At 49.9% G+C, this 17,199-nt stretch overlaps 2 protein-coding genes across 8 annotated transcripts in view; one reads left to right on the forward strand and one right to left on the reverse strand.

Moving 5' to 3' along the window:
• OSMR (oncostatin M receptor) overlaps nt 1-17,199 on the forward strand; it is a 97,865-nt gene that overhangs the window by 10,398 nt on the left and 70,268 nt on the right. For 6 of the 7 annotated variants that reach the window (XM_061616816.1, XM_061616801.1, XM_061616825.1 and 3 more), the window contains exon 3: nt 14,668-14,738. The exons of the other annotated variant lie outside the window; for it this stretch is intronic. In XM_061616816.1, the coding sequence (XP_061472800.1) occupies nt 14,668-14,738 (71 nt within the window). The remainder of the gene's footprint in view (nt 1-14,667; nt 14,739-17,199) is intronic. 7 annotated transcript variants of the gene reach the window in all.
• LOC133380117 (uncharacterized) lies at nt 562-6,210 on the reverse strand. Its single transcript, XM_061616743.1, has 2 exons — nt 6,009-6,210; nt 562-2,439 (listed from the first exon to the last, which is right to left on the reverse strand). The coding sequence occupies exons 1-2, from the start codon at nt 6,046-6,048 to the stop codon at nt 1,835-1,837; spliced, it is 645 nt and encodes a 214-aa protein (XP_061472727.1). The 5' UTR covers nt 6,049-6,210; the 3' UTR covers nt 562-1,834.

A 17,199-nucleotide genomic window follows, 5' to 3' on the forward strand; every position in this document is an offset into this window, starting at 1 on the left:
AGGGGTAGGGGGTTAACTCTCCTTCCATCCTATTTCCTTGACCTAAACCAGAGGTGGGCAGAACGTAGATCTGGATCTCCTGGAAGATCTTTGGGTGGTTTATATTAGATCAGTAAGAAGTTCTGCCTCCCAGATCTTTAACAACAGCAGCAACAAAATCACCCTCTTCCCCTCCCCCCACCTCCAGAAGAACCCAAATATACTGGTGAATTGCAGAAAGCTTGGAATAACCTTGAGTGGATTTCTGCGAACTCTTTTCAGTTCTAGTAAAATAAATTCCTGGGTTCAGAATTCTTTATTTCTATGTCTTTGCACCAGGTTCTGGTTAGTGGATTTCAGGGTTCCAGTAAAATGGAAAATAGATCCTGAAGTCTGCCCACCCCAATCTAAATAATCCCACCAAAGCTCCTATTGGCCCTACTGGGTGAGATGTTTAGCCCTGCCTGTTTCTCTCACCCCTACCCCAGAGGGGCCTGTGGCATCTTCAGGAATGTGTGGGAAGAAGACTTAAAACCTTTTTGCGGCCTATTGCCGAAATAAAACACAGACACCATTGCTTGGGTAAATGATGGGCCACTTTATTTAAACAGAATCAATTGAATAATGAACCTGCAGAAGGGAGATTAAGGGCGGGGCGTTCTGGAGATCCAGGCAAAGCCTGTTAGCAGCTATCGGGCGATCATGCCCTGCCTGAGCCTGGGGCTGCCCTGTGCCAGCCCCCCAGCTCCAGCCACACCCTGAAGATGTGTAGGGGGTCCAACCCGCATCACCGCCCCTCGGAGCCCTGAAACTCTGAGCGGATGAGGCACGTTGGCCCCAAAGGCGGCCCGTACCCTGTCCCCGGGCCGTGTAGCCCTGAGCTGCAGGCCTCCGGACCGCCTGTCACCCCCAAAGGTGCCTAAAGGTGTCACCTAGCTGCCCTTTCCCTTTAACCTTTCCCCGCACTTCTTCGCTTGCATCCCAAAGTGACCGTTAACAATACAAACTAAACAGCCCAATCAGCCTATTGACCCCAGGGGCACCCGTGCTAACCCTTGACCCCTCCCCCCAACCACAGTGTGGAGTAGGCAAAAGAAACCTGCCAGCAAAGCGAGGCAGGCAGGCCAAAAATTCCTAGTCGGCCCCGTAGCGACCAAATGGATCACACTGCAGCAGAGGGAGGGTCGGGCGGGTGCCGCCGAAATTTGAACTGGATGGCGGGAAGCAGGCGGGGCGGCCTTAAATAGCCTTCAGCCGCCCCGCCTCCCTGCCGCGTCACACGACGGCGCGCCAGCGCGCCGTGTGTGCACGCATCCCATCCAAGATGGCGGCCGGGACATCGACAGCGGCCGCAAGCTCGTCCCTCTGCCCGGTAGGTCCCAGGCACGGAACGGGATTGCGGCCTATTGCCGAAATAAAACACAGACACCATTGCTTGGGTAAATGATGGGCCACTTTATTTAAACAGAATCAATTGAATAATGAACCTGCAGAAGGGAGATTAAGGGCGGGGCGTTCTGGAGATCCAGGCAAAGCCTGTTAGCAGCTATCGGGCGATCATGCCCTGCCTGAGCCTGGGGCTGCCCTGTGCCAGCCCCCCAGCTCCAGCCACACCCTGAAGATGTGTAGGGGGTCCAACCCGCATCACCGCCCCTCGGAGCCCTGAAACTCTGAGCGGATGAGGCACGTTGGCCCCAAAGGCGGCCCGTACCCTGTCCCCGGGCCGTGTAGCCCTGAGCTGCAGGCCTCCGGACCGCCTGTCACCCCCAAAGGTGCCTAAAGGTGTCACCTAGCTGCCCTTTCCCTTTAACCTTTCCCCGCACTTCTTCGCCACAGAAGGGGGACAAGCCTCTGCTTAGTCCCCCTTTACCCCACACCCGATAAGAATCTGGTGTAAACCCTTCTGCAGGTCCCTTAGAAAGATGTCGTTGCCCTTGTCCGTCAAATGGACGCCGTCAGGCCGAAACAGCTCAAGCTTGTTGTGGCCCACCTCTGGGTGGTGGATGACAGAACCTCCTAAGTCCCTAAGGGCCCTCTGAATTTGCCTGTTCACCTTTTTCCGTGCCCTGTCCATCCCTCGTGGGTCACCGGCACAATTCCACCTCCTGCGCGGCAGGATGTCTGACCACACTAAGTGCACCCCCGGCCAGCGACGTGCAATGGCCCGGAGGTCACCGCATGCCTGTTCAATTAGGGCCTTGCCCTTTAACAGACCCAAGTCGTTGCCCCCGAGGTGGATCACCAGCACCTGGGGCGCTGCCACTTCCACAGCCGGTTGAAACAAGGCTGGCAGGAGCCCATCCCAACGCATCCCCCGACGTCCCAGCCACCGCACTGCGGCCCATTGACTGAGCCCCAGCTGCGTGCCGAAGCGAGACTTCGCCGCCCTGCGGCCTGCCCAGAACATCATACTGTGGCCACATAGGAGGATGCGTGGCTGCTCCGATCTTGTCCAGCGATCTGTTGAAACAACAACGACATTGGGTAACAATGGGGGGGGCCCTGGGGGGGGCAAAGTCTAGCCGCTGGCGCCGTGTGTGTCAGCAAGTGGTCTAACGTAGGCCTTGTACGCGTCCGAGGACCACCCGCCCACGGCCTGAAGCCTGTCTTTAGTAAAGCCCAATAGGGCCGCCGTGGAGGCCGCGCCTATCCGGAAGGAGTGTGTCCCGAACTTACTGGGGTCCACGCCTAAGTTCCCCAGTGCGGCCTTCGCCACGGACCAGAACTGGTATCTGGTAAGGGGCTGGGAGTTCCTATGTATGAATAGGTACCCTGACTGCGACCCCCTCGCTGCCACAAAACCGCGCAGGGCTGTTACTGGGCAGAGTTCTTGCTGCCAGCATGGGGCTAATACCACCAGGCGCCCCTTACCATGCTGGTCCGTTTTAGACCGCCTGAGCCGCAGGATGGCCCGCTCTGCCCTCCAGCTGAGGTCGGAGGCTAGCAGGGCTCGGAGGGAGTTATCCCTCTTGGAAGCTGCCACCACCTCCCCAATTCGGAAGGCCCCAAAAAACAGAGTGAGGGCCGTAGCATGATATAGCAGGGCCTCGAAAGGGGAAGAACACAAGTGCTTCCACTGTCCCTGCAGGCCAAACAATAGCTCTGGGGAAAAGGGGAGGCGGGCATCCGGGGGGCAAGGGCGCTCGCGGGACCAACCCTCCAGCATCCGGCGCACCCTAAAGTCACCCGTGTAGTCCTGAAAGCCCCGTGCCTTCGCTAGGAAAGCGAGGCCTGAGAGCTTACCTTTGATGGTCCTGACTGAAAGGCCTCTCCGTTTCCCCTCCACGCAGAACTCCATAAGCTGCTCGACCGGGATGGGCCACTCCTGGACGTAACCCCTGGACTCTCTGAAGTTAGATAGATCCCTACCTGCCCCCTGGTAGCTGGCCAAAGTGCTGGGCGCCACAGAAAGGCTTATGGCCCTTTCTGATTCAATCCTCCAATCTCCCATAGCGCTGGGGGGAACGCCTCCGGCAGAGCCCTTGCCCACGGTGCCAGCTGGCGAAACTTCTCCATCTGGTTCCGTGATAGAGCATCAGCAATACTATTGTCAATACCCGGAACGTGGCGCGCCAGGAACTGAATATTATAGCGAAGACATTGGAGCACGAATGCTCGCACCAGAAGCATAACGTTGGGTTTCTAGAGGACAGGGTGTTAATAACGTGCACTGTGGGGAGGTTGTCGCACCAAAAGTGGACTGAGGAATTACACAGCTTGTCGGGCCAGAGGTGTACGGCCACGATAATGGGGAAGAACTCTAAGAACGTCAGGTCTCTGGTCAGGCCGGCCAGTGTCCAGCCCTGTGGCCAGCTGCCGTGGCACCATGAGTCATGCAGAATGACCCCAAAACCGAAGGCACCCGAGGCATCGGAGTGCACCTGTAGCTCTGCCTCCAACAGGCGATCCCTTCTCCATAGGGAGACCCCATTAAAGTTCCGCAAGAAGGTGGACCACACTGTCAGGTCAGCCCTAAGAGCGGCTGTCACCCGTGTGCGGTGGTAGGATCGTGATAGGCCAGCCATGGCGTCATATACGCGCCGCAGGAAGGCGCGGCCGGGCGCTACAACCCTGCAGGCAAAGTTCAGCTGGCCTGCCAGCCGTTGGAGAGTGGCTAATGTCACCTTATTAGAACTGACCACCTCTGAGATCTTCTCCCTGAGGGCCCCCAACTTGTCCTGAGGAAGCCTGCAGCATTGGGCCACCGTATCTATCTCGATGCCCAGAAACGTGATAGCAGTGGATGGGCCCTCAGTTTTTTCGGCCGTGAGGGGGACGCCCAGCTCCCCAGCCAGCCCCGCGAAATGTGCCATGAACGCCCTGCAGGTGCCTGAGTCCGCAGGGCCCGCAAACAGGTAGTCATCTAAATAGTGTACCACTGATTGCAAGCCTGCGCGCCTCTTGACCGCCCACTCCAAGAAGGAGCTGAAGCGCTCGAAAACAGAGCATGATATAGAGCAGCCCATAGGCAATGCCCTGTCCACGTAATATTCACCATCAAAAGCCAAGCCCAACAGCTCGAAGTCCTGTGGGTGGACCGGGAGGAGGCGGAAAGCAGACTTGATGTCACACTTTCCCATAAGGGCCCCAACCCCGCAGTCCCTGACCATTCGCACAGCACAGTCGAATGATGTGTAGCGGACTGAGCACAGCTCCGCTGGGATAAAGTCATTGACTGACTCACCCTGTGGAAAGGACAGGTGGTGTATCAGGCGAAATTCACCTGGTGCCCTCTTGGGGACGAGGCCCAACGGGGAAACTCTGAGTGAGGGGATGGGTGGTGCAGCAAAGGGGCCCAAAACCCGGCCGGCTACTACTTCCTTCCTAATTTTTTCTCTCAGAACTGATTCCATGCCTTCCACTGACTTAAGGTTGCAGGACATGAAAGGTCGCCTGGGACCTAAATAGGGGATCCGAAAACCCACTGTGAAGCCTTCTAATAAAAACTGGGCATCTAGGACTAGGGGGTAAAGGTGGAGTAAGTGTCGGAGCTCGGCAATTTTAATTGGGCTGGGGCCCCTTTCCCTGAGCTGCGCCTGCAGCCCCTGTCCTCCTTGCGCCAGCCGAATCCCTGTTTCCACCCCTGAAGGGGCGGCCCCTGGGGCAGCTAGTGCAGGCGTGAGGGCCCCCACATATGGCACATTCATGTCTGAACCTGCACGGGCTCCGACCGCAAAGGCCACGCGAGCTGAACTCCCAGCAAAGCAGGCGGGGTTGAACCCCCTGCCCCGCAGGCCCGCGGGAAGCAGTTGCTGATGCCTGGCGCGCCAAGAGATGGCCGCTGTCCGCCCTATCGCCTGCCATGGGTCTAGAATGCGCCATAAATTGCAGCCACAGGTCAGCCTCCTTCTTGTCCCAGGGGAGGGATGTATCAAAAGCCGCCCTCATACGGAACGCCTGGTCGTAGTCCAGCCATGCCGTCCCTTGAAACTCCGAATAGCCCCGGTATATGATATCGAGGTATTTGATCAGTACCGAGGCCCTGTGAGGCTGCCTCTGTATTACCACCCCCATGTAGGTAAGGAATGCAGGCAGCCAGTTAGCCCAAGAGCGCTCTACCCGTCGGCGCTTGGGCCTATCGGGCTCTGCATGTTCTCCTTTATCCTTATCCTTCCCAACCGGCTCCCTGTACAGGAGCGAGAATAGGTCCACATACTCTCCCCTCCATATTCTGTCCTTCGTAGCAGGCAGAAGATGAAAACCCAGTGGGGCAGACGTTTCCCCAAAAGGTATGGCCCCCTCTCTGACTGATCCCAGGGGGTCGGATATCTCTGCAGGGGGGTTGGCAGACAGGGCGGGCTGATGTCCTCCTTCCGTCGCCGTCCCAGCGGCGAGGTGCCAGACCTGCTCGCAGGCCTCCCTTAGGGGATGCTGCTGCTGTGGCGTAACCTCCCCCCCGCCGGCGGGGGTCCCTGCCTGCCCATATCCCTCGGTTACCGCTGGTGGGGAAAAGGGCCAGTAGGGGTACCCCCAGGGGGCCCAGCTCCACTGCTGCTGTCCTTGTTGTTGTGGCATGATAGAGGACTCACCCTGTGTGCTTTCCGCCGAAGGTCCTTGTGCGGGCTGCATTGTTGGGGCTGCTTGCAGGGTGGGAGTTGCGCCTGGCTCTATGCTGGGCGTCCTCGCCTCAGCCCTGAGCCCGGCCTCCAGCACATCCAGTCGCGCTAAGATGGAAGCAACAGCCCCTGCATCAGCACTGTTCACTGGCCGCTGTGTTTTCCCCCGAGACCGTTTGGGTGGTGGATCTTTCTTCTTCCCTGTCACAGGTTGGTCCCGGGGTGCATTAGGGTGGCTTGAGCCATGTTCTAGGGCTTCCAACCTGGCTAATATGGCCGCACATGGTGGCCCCTCCCCACTCCTTGCCCCCTCCGCCGCTGGGGGTGGGCATCTCCCCCCTGCTCTGGGGGCCTTTCCCTTCCCTTTTGGCCCCCCTTGTCCTTTTTTAGGCATACTAGAGGGAGATAGGGGGCCCCGCTTGCAAAACGACGTGATTACAAAGCGTTGTGAAGGAGCCCGCCTGCTTAATCAATACCCCCACCCGGCACCCAATTATCCTGGAGGGTAGCCTAATTGCCCTGCACGTGGCAAGGATTGATGGTTGGGTCGTGCCCCACCTACCCCCGCGCTAATTAAAATTAACAATTAAATTTAAAAGTTGCCGGCCAAAGGCCGCCTAGCCTGTGGTCCTCGCCGTGCTGGATCCGATCCTGCGCTGCCGCCTCGTCGTGACTGCCCCAGGATCCTCGCCGCCTAGGCCTTGTTGCCCGCCGCCACTGCCTCCCTGTCTCTCAATGAGGTTGGGGGGGGGGCTCGCTGCCGCCCAGCCACCCTGGCCACAGGAAGCCTCCGGAGGCCCACGTGCGCCGGCAGAGAAGCCGCCGCCGAAGCTGCTGCTGCCGAAATTGCCGCTGAAGGAAGCCGCGCCTTGCCGAAGCTGCTGCTGCCGCGATCGCTGCCAAAGGAACCCCGCCGAAGCTGCCGCCAAAAGGAGCCCGGCCGAAGCTGCCGCTGAAGGAAACCGCGCCGAGCCGAAGCTGCTGCTGCTGCGGCTGCCCCGATTGCCGCCGAAATTTGAACTGGATGGCGGGAAGCAGGCGGGGCGGCCTTAAATAGCCTTCAGCCGCCCCGCCTCCCTGCCGCGTCACACGACGGCGCGCCAGCGCGCCGTGTGTGCACGCATCCCATCCAAGATGGCGGCCGGGACATCGACAGCGGCCGCAAGCTCGTCCCTCTGCCCGGTAGGTCCCAGGCACGGAACGGGATTCTTCTGTGCCACTTCTATGATCAAAACTGGGGTCTTCCAGTTTGAAATGTATTTTTTTTAAAGATTGGAAAATCTGATTACTTACCTCATATCTGTATTATCCCATGAGCTGTCCTCGTGTATTCCTCTCTTCTGAATGACCACTATATCATCCTTGGTTTCTTCTTCCTCTTCCATGCAGCCTCTTTCTCAAACACCAACCTGATAACATGCCGAAATGCAGCAGCAGAAGTTTTTCCTAGCACGAGATATCAAATTGATGGGACAAGCCTTTGCTGCAGGTTGGGCCTGCAGTAAAAAAATGTCTGCAGCCCTAACAGCCAGAGAACCCGCAGACCGGGGGCAGAGCTCAAAGAGAAAGAGGGAGTGTTTCCTTTGCGCATGTAGATCCCATACTAGGTAAAATCCCTGGTTTCCCTAGCTGAACCTTCTGAAGCAAAGCTGGGAAAGAGCTCTCCCTATGTTTTGGAGAGCCACTGCCAAAGCAGATATTTGAAGGGTAATTGGACTGATACCCTGGTGCCATATAAGGTTTGAAACCATCTCCCAGTTTGGCTTGGCTGCAACCTCATTACCTTGACGTAAAAAAAATTCCTCAGTATTGGCACCCACCCCCTGGAATACTGTCCCATGTGAAGTTCGTGAGGTGGAAACATTGCTTATCTTTAAACATCTCCTGAAGACTTACCTTTTTCTGCAGGCCTTTCGTGGATCACCAGGCTTTAGCACATTGTTTTCTTTTGCTAATGTTTTATGGACATCTTTCTGTATCCTCTGTGATAAAATCATGGGTTTAGTATGTATATAAACCACTTAGAGATTCTGTATATTAAGCTGTGTAGAAATATGATAGATCACGCTCAAGGATATTTATGAATGCCTGTTTCCCTGTATCTGTCTATTTCTTCTCCCAATCTTGTGAGATTTGCTAGAGTCGATTAGAAATTGCGTTAGAGAAGAACAAGCAACATTTTGAACAATGGGTTGTTGGTTGAGGCCCTTCTCTAGAACAAAGAGAGTGCATTTGTGCATTAAAACTAGGATTTGAGAGGACGAGATCTCTGCTTCCCTCTATGAGATGATTTCTTAACGAGTCCCGGACTTCCTTCTGCATAGGCAGGAGTATGGGACAGTGAAGCATAAGTGGGGATGTTAATTTGAGGGCAGTGGTGCTGACACCATGTTACAGGCTCTACATAAATAAATATGAATAACATGTCTACTGTCCCCCCCATCTCTCTCCCACGCACCCACACACATACAACAAGAATGGTTAAACCCCCAGCTTTTTTTTTGGTCTATTAAGTGAATTTGGAATAAATTGAAATTGATTCTGGGGAGATAATTCATAAGATAATTTGTGGATTTGCAGTGAAAAAGGCTAGAAAACTAAAGTTTTAAAATTGAGTTGATCTCTTTATAGAATGTATGCAACTGTGTTGGTCCATGAGGGGGAAAAATTCCAAACCGTAACATGATAATACTAATTTATTAGGACCAACCAAGAGGTTACAAAATAGTCACCAAGCCTTTCAGGGCTCTTCTTGAGGCAGGATGTTTCGTTAACCAAAGACAACAAAGGAGTGGAGAGTGTTTTGGGGCAAGGTATCATTTCAGAAATGTAGAAAAATGTAAATGCTAACCTTTCTTTCATGACTTGTGAGATTGTTTGTAAGGGATGGGAATGTTGTGTGTGTATGTTGGGACCCCAAATTATGCTTGGGCCACCCAAACTGATGTTTGGGTCCTGGGGCCACTTAATACTTTCCCCTTTGACCCTTTTTTATCTACATATTATCTTGCATGGCTGGAAAAGGAGCTTGCAGTGGGTGATTTTGAGTGAGAAAGTGGCTGTAAGGAAAGGCTTCTGCATCCCTTGCACCACTCCTCTGATCACACTGCAGCTTTCTGCAGCTGCTTTTCATTTTTTTAAGTTGCAAGACTGCTAGATACATTTCCCTTGTAATGTGGGAACCAATGTGGTGTAGTGGTTAGAGTGTTGGACTCAGATCTTGGAAGATTACTTTTTAAAAGTAATAAATTACAGTTACAATTACATGGCCCCAAAAAGTAGTAATTACTGTTACGATTGCTCTGAAAGTAACTGATTACTTTTCTCAAAAGTAATCCACTACAATTACATTTCAATTACTTTTTTTAAAAAAATGCCTACAAGATGCTGGCCTTGGCTGCTGCCCATCTATTTAGCCTAAAACAACATTAAAAATAAACACATTAAACAACATTAAAAATAAACACACACATACAAAGGTAGTAGAATAGTTCTTTTTATCCATAAGATAGCAATGGTGGTCTCTCTGCTGCTAAGGGAGGCAGAGAGGGAGGCAGAGGCCACTACTCAGATCTTTGCATGTCAAACCAAGTGCAATGCCCCCCACTCAGCCAGCAAGCATAATCTCTCTCACTTAACCACCTCCAGGACCTTGCCCTGCCACCAACTAAGGGGAGAGTGTTCTTGCACTCGGGTCCTGCTTGCGGGCTTCCCCAGGCACCTGGTTGGCCACTGTGAGAACAGGATGCTGGACTAGATGGGCCACTGGCCTGATCCAGCAGGCTCTTCTTATGTTATGTTCACTCACCCAGTCAAACATTTTCCTCTGAGATGCAAATACAGCACAGTAGCCGGAGAGGGTGGTGGAGGCCACTTTGTGTGCCAAGTGCAGAGACAGTATTCTCTCTCTCTCACTCTCTCTCTCTCTCTCTCTCTCTCTCTCTCTCTCTCTCTCTCTCTCTCTCTCTCACACACACACACACACACACACACACACACACACACACACACACATGTACGTCATCTTTCACCTCCACAGTTTTTTATCTCCATTTTGCTGCTGCCACCTTCTCCTCCTTTATCCATGTTCTTTCCCTCCGGCTCCATTTCCCCTCCACTCCATTCTTCACCACTGCCATCCATTTTTTTAAACAATTGCGGTGTGCCACAGGGTTCTATCCTTTCTCCCATGCTATTTAACATTTATGTAAAACCGCTGGGAACCATCATCAGGAGGTTTGGGCTGCAGTGTCACCAATATGCGGATGACACTCAGCTCTACCTCTCATTTAAGACCTCACCAGAGTCGGCTGTGGAAACCATGTCCAAGTGCCTGGAATCTGTGAGTGGATGGATGGGAAGAAACAGGCTAAAGCTGAATCCTGATAAAACTGAAGTACTGCTCGTGGGAGACAAGGGAAGATTGGGAGACATCGACCTGATATTTAATGGGGTACAATTGCCCCTGAAAAATCAGGTCCGCAGTCTTGGGGTGATTCTTGATTCCGAGCTGTCTATGGAGGCCCAAGTTTCATCGGTGTGCCGGGCAGCTTGGGGTCAACTGCGCCTCGTTCGAAGGCTGCAACCCTATCTTCCTGTTCACCAGCTCCCACTTGTAGTGCACGCTCTGGTCACCTCTCGTTTAGACTACTGCAATGCGCTCTACGTGGGGCTACCCTTGAAAACAGTCCGGAAACTACAGCTGGTACAAAATACGGCGGCTCGTTTACTCACGAATAGCCGCCGATACGATCATATTACTCCAATGCTTTACAATCTCCACTGGCTTCCAGTTATTTTCCGGGCTCAATTCAAGGTGTTGGTATTAACCTTTAAAGCCCTATACGGTTTGGGCCCAGTATATCTGACGGAGCGCCTCCACCGTCATAAATTGTGCCGCCCTACGAGATCGGCCACACAGGACCTGCTCTCAGTCCCGCCAACTAAAGTGGCTAGGTTGGTGAAGACTCGGGAGAGAGCTTTCTCTGTGGCGGCCCCCTCGATCTGGAACTCCCTCCCAATAGATCTTTGACATGCCCCTTCCCTAGAAATATTTCGCCGGGGCCTGAAGACTTGGCTCTTTAACCAGGCCTTTACAACCTCTGAGACTTCTAGGGTAAATTAGCCTTGTATTGAAATGCTGATAATTTGTTATACTGAACTGTATGTATGTTGCGTGTGTGCGTGTATAGATCATACAAGGATGGAATCCAAGAGCGTTTAGAACTTCACTCTCTTTGCTAAAAACCCTGTCTGTGAGTCTCACAGCATGCTTCACTGACCAACAATGTAATGTATTGACTATATCTTACTTATTGTATTTTATCATATTTTACTGTAAGCCGCCTAGAGTGGCCATTGGCCTATAAATTAAAGTCTATTATTATTATTATTCTCGACTCCACCCCGTCTCACTCTCCACCTCCTCCCTTGTCGCCTCCTACCCACCCACAGAGCATGAAGGAGAGCGAGCCTGCACAGAAGCCCGATTTGAGGCACATGATTTTCATCCACAAATCAGAGGAGCAGAAGACTTCCCCTGCTTCCCCCTCCCCAAATAATGCCCAAAAGTAATGCTGGAAACATTACAATCACTCCACAAAAGTAATAAAATTACTCCTAGTTCTATTACAATCAAAATGTAAAGGAATTACCCTCTCATTCCTCAAAAAGTAATGAATTACGAGTCATTTGTTACTTGTAACAAATTACTTCCAAGCTCTGGTTGGACTAGGACCTGGGAGACCTGGGTTCAAATCCCTGCTCAGCCCTGAAGTTCACTGGATGACCTTGGGCCACTCGTGGTCTCTCAGCCCAACCAACATTAACAGGGTTGTTGAGAGGATAAAATGGGGAGCCATGAGAACCATGTTTGCCATCTCGAGCTCCTTGGAAGAAAAAGGTATAAATGAAATAAATAATTAAATGTAGTTTGGCGCTATGTATTGTCATATATTTAATGTAAAGCTTTCAGACCTCCTGAGACCTTGTTCCAGATGCCGGCTGGGGTCTCAGCAGCCCTGTGCTTTTCATTGTGCCCAGCCACCCTTTAAGCAAAGTTTAAAAAAAATGGATGGAAGGGGGCATAAGGTCCAGGGCCTGGCATAAAACTGGAGCTTGGGCCCCCTGGGCCATCCCTTAAGAATGCCTGTGACCAGTAAACTACAATATGTAGAGGTTAACTGTGTGCTGAGCAAACACAGAGCTATGTGATTCATCTTGCTGCTGAATCCCAGTTCTTAAAAATGTGTGAATGGATTTTCTTGCTTATGCAGTGGCACAGTAATCAATGAAGCTGCTTCATAATTTTTTTTAAAAAAGATTACATTTTTGTAGAAATGTCAAACTGCTGCAAATACAGAGTTACAGTGAGTAATGAAAAAACATTCATGTAAATGCACTTTCTAAATGCAGTATTTATCACATTTACATTCCATTTTTCCACCCAAGAGCTCAAGATGGCGCATGTTGGTTTCTCCTGCTTTATCTTCACAATAACCAGTTCAGTTGAGAGAGAGAGGGTGCTTTCACATTGCACTTTATTCCATTATTCTGACGATTTATTTCCTGTTAATTTGCACATTAAATTTGGGCTTTCACATGACGTAACGGGTAGCTCTGGAATTCTGGTGGAATGTAGTGGAAGTTTAGCGCTAATTTCTGCAATAAATGATACCAGAAAAATTCTGATAGCAAGCTGGGAACCTGGAAGATTGCGGGAGTTTTGCGTTAGTTGCCGCTGCTCATGTGACAGCCATCCCAGCATGCAGTGCGTTCCCGCCCTTACCAACAGCCCTCCCAGCATGCAGCCTTCACTCAGCCTGTGCTGCTGCTGTTTGTGCTCAACCAGAGGCTCTGCTACTGCGCTGCCGCTCCTCTCAGCTGATCGTGATCGCGCCTCTTTCAACACCCCCCCACGCACCGAAAGAACAGGCCTCAAACCAAAGGTAGATGAAGACCTGCTCATCCAGTGTCGCGTGAGGCCAATGAAGGGGGGGGGGGAGAAAATCTCAGCTCTGTGTGTGAAAGACTGTTGCGCAAAATACCGGTATAACAGGTACTGCAGTGTGAAAGGGATTTTTGAAATCCGGAAAAAAGCACTACCTTTTTAATCCGTTAAATTAGCCCCATGTGTGAAAGCAGCCAGAGAGTGAGCAGTGAGCATCATAACTGACTGGCAAGTCTCCCTGTTTCTCTTAGTTCAGTCTAGCTCAGGGGTGTTGAACCTGTGGCCTTCCTGACATTTCTGGACTACATCATCCCTGATCATTGGTCATGCTAGTTGGGAGTTCAACAAGACCTGAAGGACAATAGGTTCACCACCTGTGCTCTAGGCGCTCTACCTTACTGCCTTCTTGTTTCCAAATAGACTGATGCTAGGAGATATTTCATCAAGTTCCATCAGTACTAGAAATTCAAAAGAGGGAATGCTGTATCTTAATGCTGAATCTCTCCTTGCTAAGAGACCATTCTGATTTGAATCCACCGGGTGGTTTAAAAGCATGTGTTATCTGGGATATCTGGTACTGAAACAGAAATCGATTTGGCTGCTTTTTCCTGGACTTCAATGGAATCCATTACCCAGAGGCATATTAAGCACCCTTGTCCAATTGTGCTCTATCATCTGCTACATGTTGAGTGCAGATATGTGGGTTCGGTGATTTACTTTTGTTTAAAGGGCAATTCCAGAGTGACATTGTATGCTGATTGGATCTTCATTTCTGTAACTTTCTTGTTGTCCATTGGCCTTGAATACAGTTTTTTTTAAAAAATTATCTCGATGGCTTGTAGAACATCCAGGACACTTGACATTAATTAGACATTTGGAAAAACAAAAACAGAACATTCAGGAAAACTGTGTTACTTTGCTATGGGGTTATATTAGTGAAATAGTTGGTCTGTCAAATGCAAGTTTAGGACTGCAAGCTGCTTTTACTCCATCTGTGAAAAATGTTTTGTATATTTTTTTCCTTTTCAGTGGGGATAAGAGCATCTGGTATTGGAGAGGACTTTCAGTAGGTAAATGGTACAATGGAAAAGGATGACAGATTCAGGATAAAGCTTTTGTTGTCAGCTAGCCTTGATGGTTATACGTTATCTCGAGGGTCAGAGCCGGCATGCTTCTGAATACCAGTCACTGGGAGCAACTGTGGGCCGAGGCTATTATAGAACATAAGAGCTTGGCTGGATCAGGCTGATGGCCCATCTAGTCCAGCATCCTGTTCTCCCCGTGGCTAGCCAGATGCCTGTGGGAAGCCTACAAGAAAGACACAATGGCCTAATCTTCCTATTTCCATTCAATGTCAGTGTTGTAAGTTTTCAATCATTAGCCCATTCTGTCTGCTTTCTTTGGCTTTTGTTTTTTTAAAAAATACGCATTTAAATCGTCATTTCCCTTAAAATATACATTTTGTATGCATTTCTTTCTAAGATAATTCATTTTATATGCAATTTTCCTGTGAAATATGCAGTTTGTCTACATGTTTTTCAACCCAAACTGCATGACTAAACTCAAGAGAATTCCACAGTCTGACTGATAACTGCATTCTGATCCATGTATTAGTCCAGAACACATAAATTGGGTTGGCTTGTTTTAAAATATGGACCAAACTAATTTCTCCTCTATCCCTAGGCTATTGCCCTCATGACCTTCTTTATGGGCCTCACAGAGGGATCTGGTTGGGAAACAAGAAGCTGGACCAGGTAGGCCTTTGTCCTAAACCAGCAGTCCTGAATTAAGTTCTGATAAGTATAAAGTCCCTGCCCATTCAAGAGTCACAGAACTACCCGTAACATACCTTATTATGGTATGTCTGTTCATAGGGTGCCTCAGGTTGTTTTATTCTCAACTATAGGCATGTTCATTTGTTGGAGAATTTTTCTCCTTAGGATCTTTTGCTGGGGGTCCTTGAATAAATTGGAAGACACAGGCTTGGAGCAAAAAGGTAGGCCTTTATTCTTACAAGCATATGCAGGGTCAGCCTCCCAGGAACATCCAGGAGGGACTGCACTGAGACACTGTGTGCAAGCTCTTTTATAGAGTACAGTTACAGCATGTGACAGTGATTCACCAATCTCACGAGTTCCTGCCCACATAACATCACAGTTCCTCCTCTCTACAATAGTTCCAAACCAATCAGAAAGTATTAGCTAACTCCAGTGGTGATTCCAAGATTCTGTCCATATCATTAATGTCTCCATTGTCCTACTGTCTTAAAAGACTAATGAATTTTGGGGCTTGTTGGAACAGTTACTATTGTGAATATGTTTTCAAGCATACTTGGTACAGCCATTGTTTCATTGTTTCTGATGGGTCAGGCTGACTCAGGTACACCTGGAAATATTTGGACAAGTTCCCTGAGTTAGGTTTGCCTCAACTCAGGGTGTTCAGGAATGTATGAGCACCCCCAGTTCTATTCCTTTGCCATAGAGGTTCTTATGTCCTTATACTTTCTCAGAAATCACATGTCCTTACTTATAAAATACATAGCTCAAGAGAGAGGATTGTTTAAAACACTATTATTTAATTATGCTGTAAAGCTTTTTCCTCTAGATGGAGCTCTTGCTTTACACAAGAAACTATTTCCTTGGATCAGAATAGTATAATTATTTATCATACCTTCACAGGTAAAATGCTTGCTTGAATTAAAACAATAGAGTAATCAATCTCTGTCAGTCACGCACTGTCCAAATCTTTATCCCCTATCAGGATCCTTGGTACGATGTATTAGTGGGCGAACAGACAACTCAGAATACAGCGCCCCCAGTTTCAATCCCTCGGTGGAACCTTGTTCTGAATAGGAGTAAGCTGGCTTTTGAAAAGTATCCTAAGCCGTGGGGCTGCATTTTGCAAACCACCAGAAAATGCCATTTTATTGACATTTTAAGTAAGGTGATGTCATCGCCTTTAAATTTAAGTAACATTATGCAAGTGGATTATCTCTACTATAATAATAACAGGGCTCGCGCGGTGGTCACCTTCCTTTCTCAGGAGGTAACCAATCAGATATGGCTTTGCAAGGATTCATTGGCCAGGATGGACATAGTGACCTCAAGACTCTTTGAAAATTTAGCACCTCCTACGAGATTAATTACCCATCCCTTTATATCTCAAAGAAATGTGTATTCTCCGTCCCAGTCAAACCCTGGTCTGCTGATCGACCTGGATTTTCAAGATCAAATTAGTAGAGAACTTGATCCCTTTAAAGTCCCAGAAATACCGGTTTTGGCCAAGGACTCAAGGGTTCATTCCTTTGATCATAACAACGTTCTTTGGCCGACTGCCCTGCCGAACCTCAGTGGATCGAACAAATCGAATCTGAATCTGAATCTGAACCTGAGTTCCCCGGAGGCTATAACTGGGGGAGGAGATATTTCCACTTCTCTCCCCTTGGGTCATGAGCAAATATCGCCCGTTGAGAAAAACCTACATGAGAGGCAGATTGACGTCTCCATGGTGGAAGAGGAACAAGCACTGTTTCAGTCCTTCAACCTCTTGCCTGTGAACGAACGGGATGAAATCCTTAATAGGCTCGTACAACTCACACTGCGCCTCTCTGTCATTCATGAGCAGACAGATGGAAACCCGCCTCCCCCTCTAGAAGAATGCCCTGAGGAGATGAATGAGTTGGAACTTCAATACCCAAAGGATCAAACTTTTAACCAAATTCAAACGGTGGCATCCCCACATTCTGCGTTTGATCGAGTGAATTCTCCGCCCAGGACGTCATCTTCCGCGCGTGCACAGCACTGTCGTAACATTTCGACTTTCTTGACGGAAGTAATTAGTACTGATTGACATTACACATTCCTTTCCTGGAATATAATGGGATGGACTAATAAATTCAGGGAGGCTGATCCAACTCCTTTCCTCCAGCACTTTAAGATTATCTGTCTCCAGGAAACCTGGGCGACCCCAGATATGCCAATCCTTCTAAATGGATTTAGAGCTTTCACACTCGCTGCAATCAAATTTAACACTAAGGGCAGAGGTAGCGGGAGCCTCTGTATCTTTGTTTCTGCCGATTTACCTGTAGATATTCAAGCCCTGAACCCAAATTGTGATCATTATGTTCAGGGCGTGAGGTTATCTGGTCTCATGACGGGTGCCCTTATTGTCATAAATGCTTACTTCCCCCCTACCATGGCTAGAAATTTAGCTCCA

The sequence above is a fragment of the Rhineura floridana genome, chromosome 1 (assembly GCF_030035675.1).
Source record: "Rhineura floridana isolate rRhiFlo1 chromosome 1, rRhiFlo1.hap2, whole genome shotgun sequence".
NCBI lineage: Eukaryota > Metazoa > Chordata > Lepidosauria > Squamata > Rhineuridae > Rhineura > Rhineura floridana.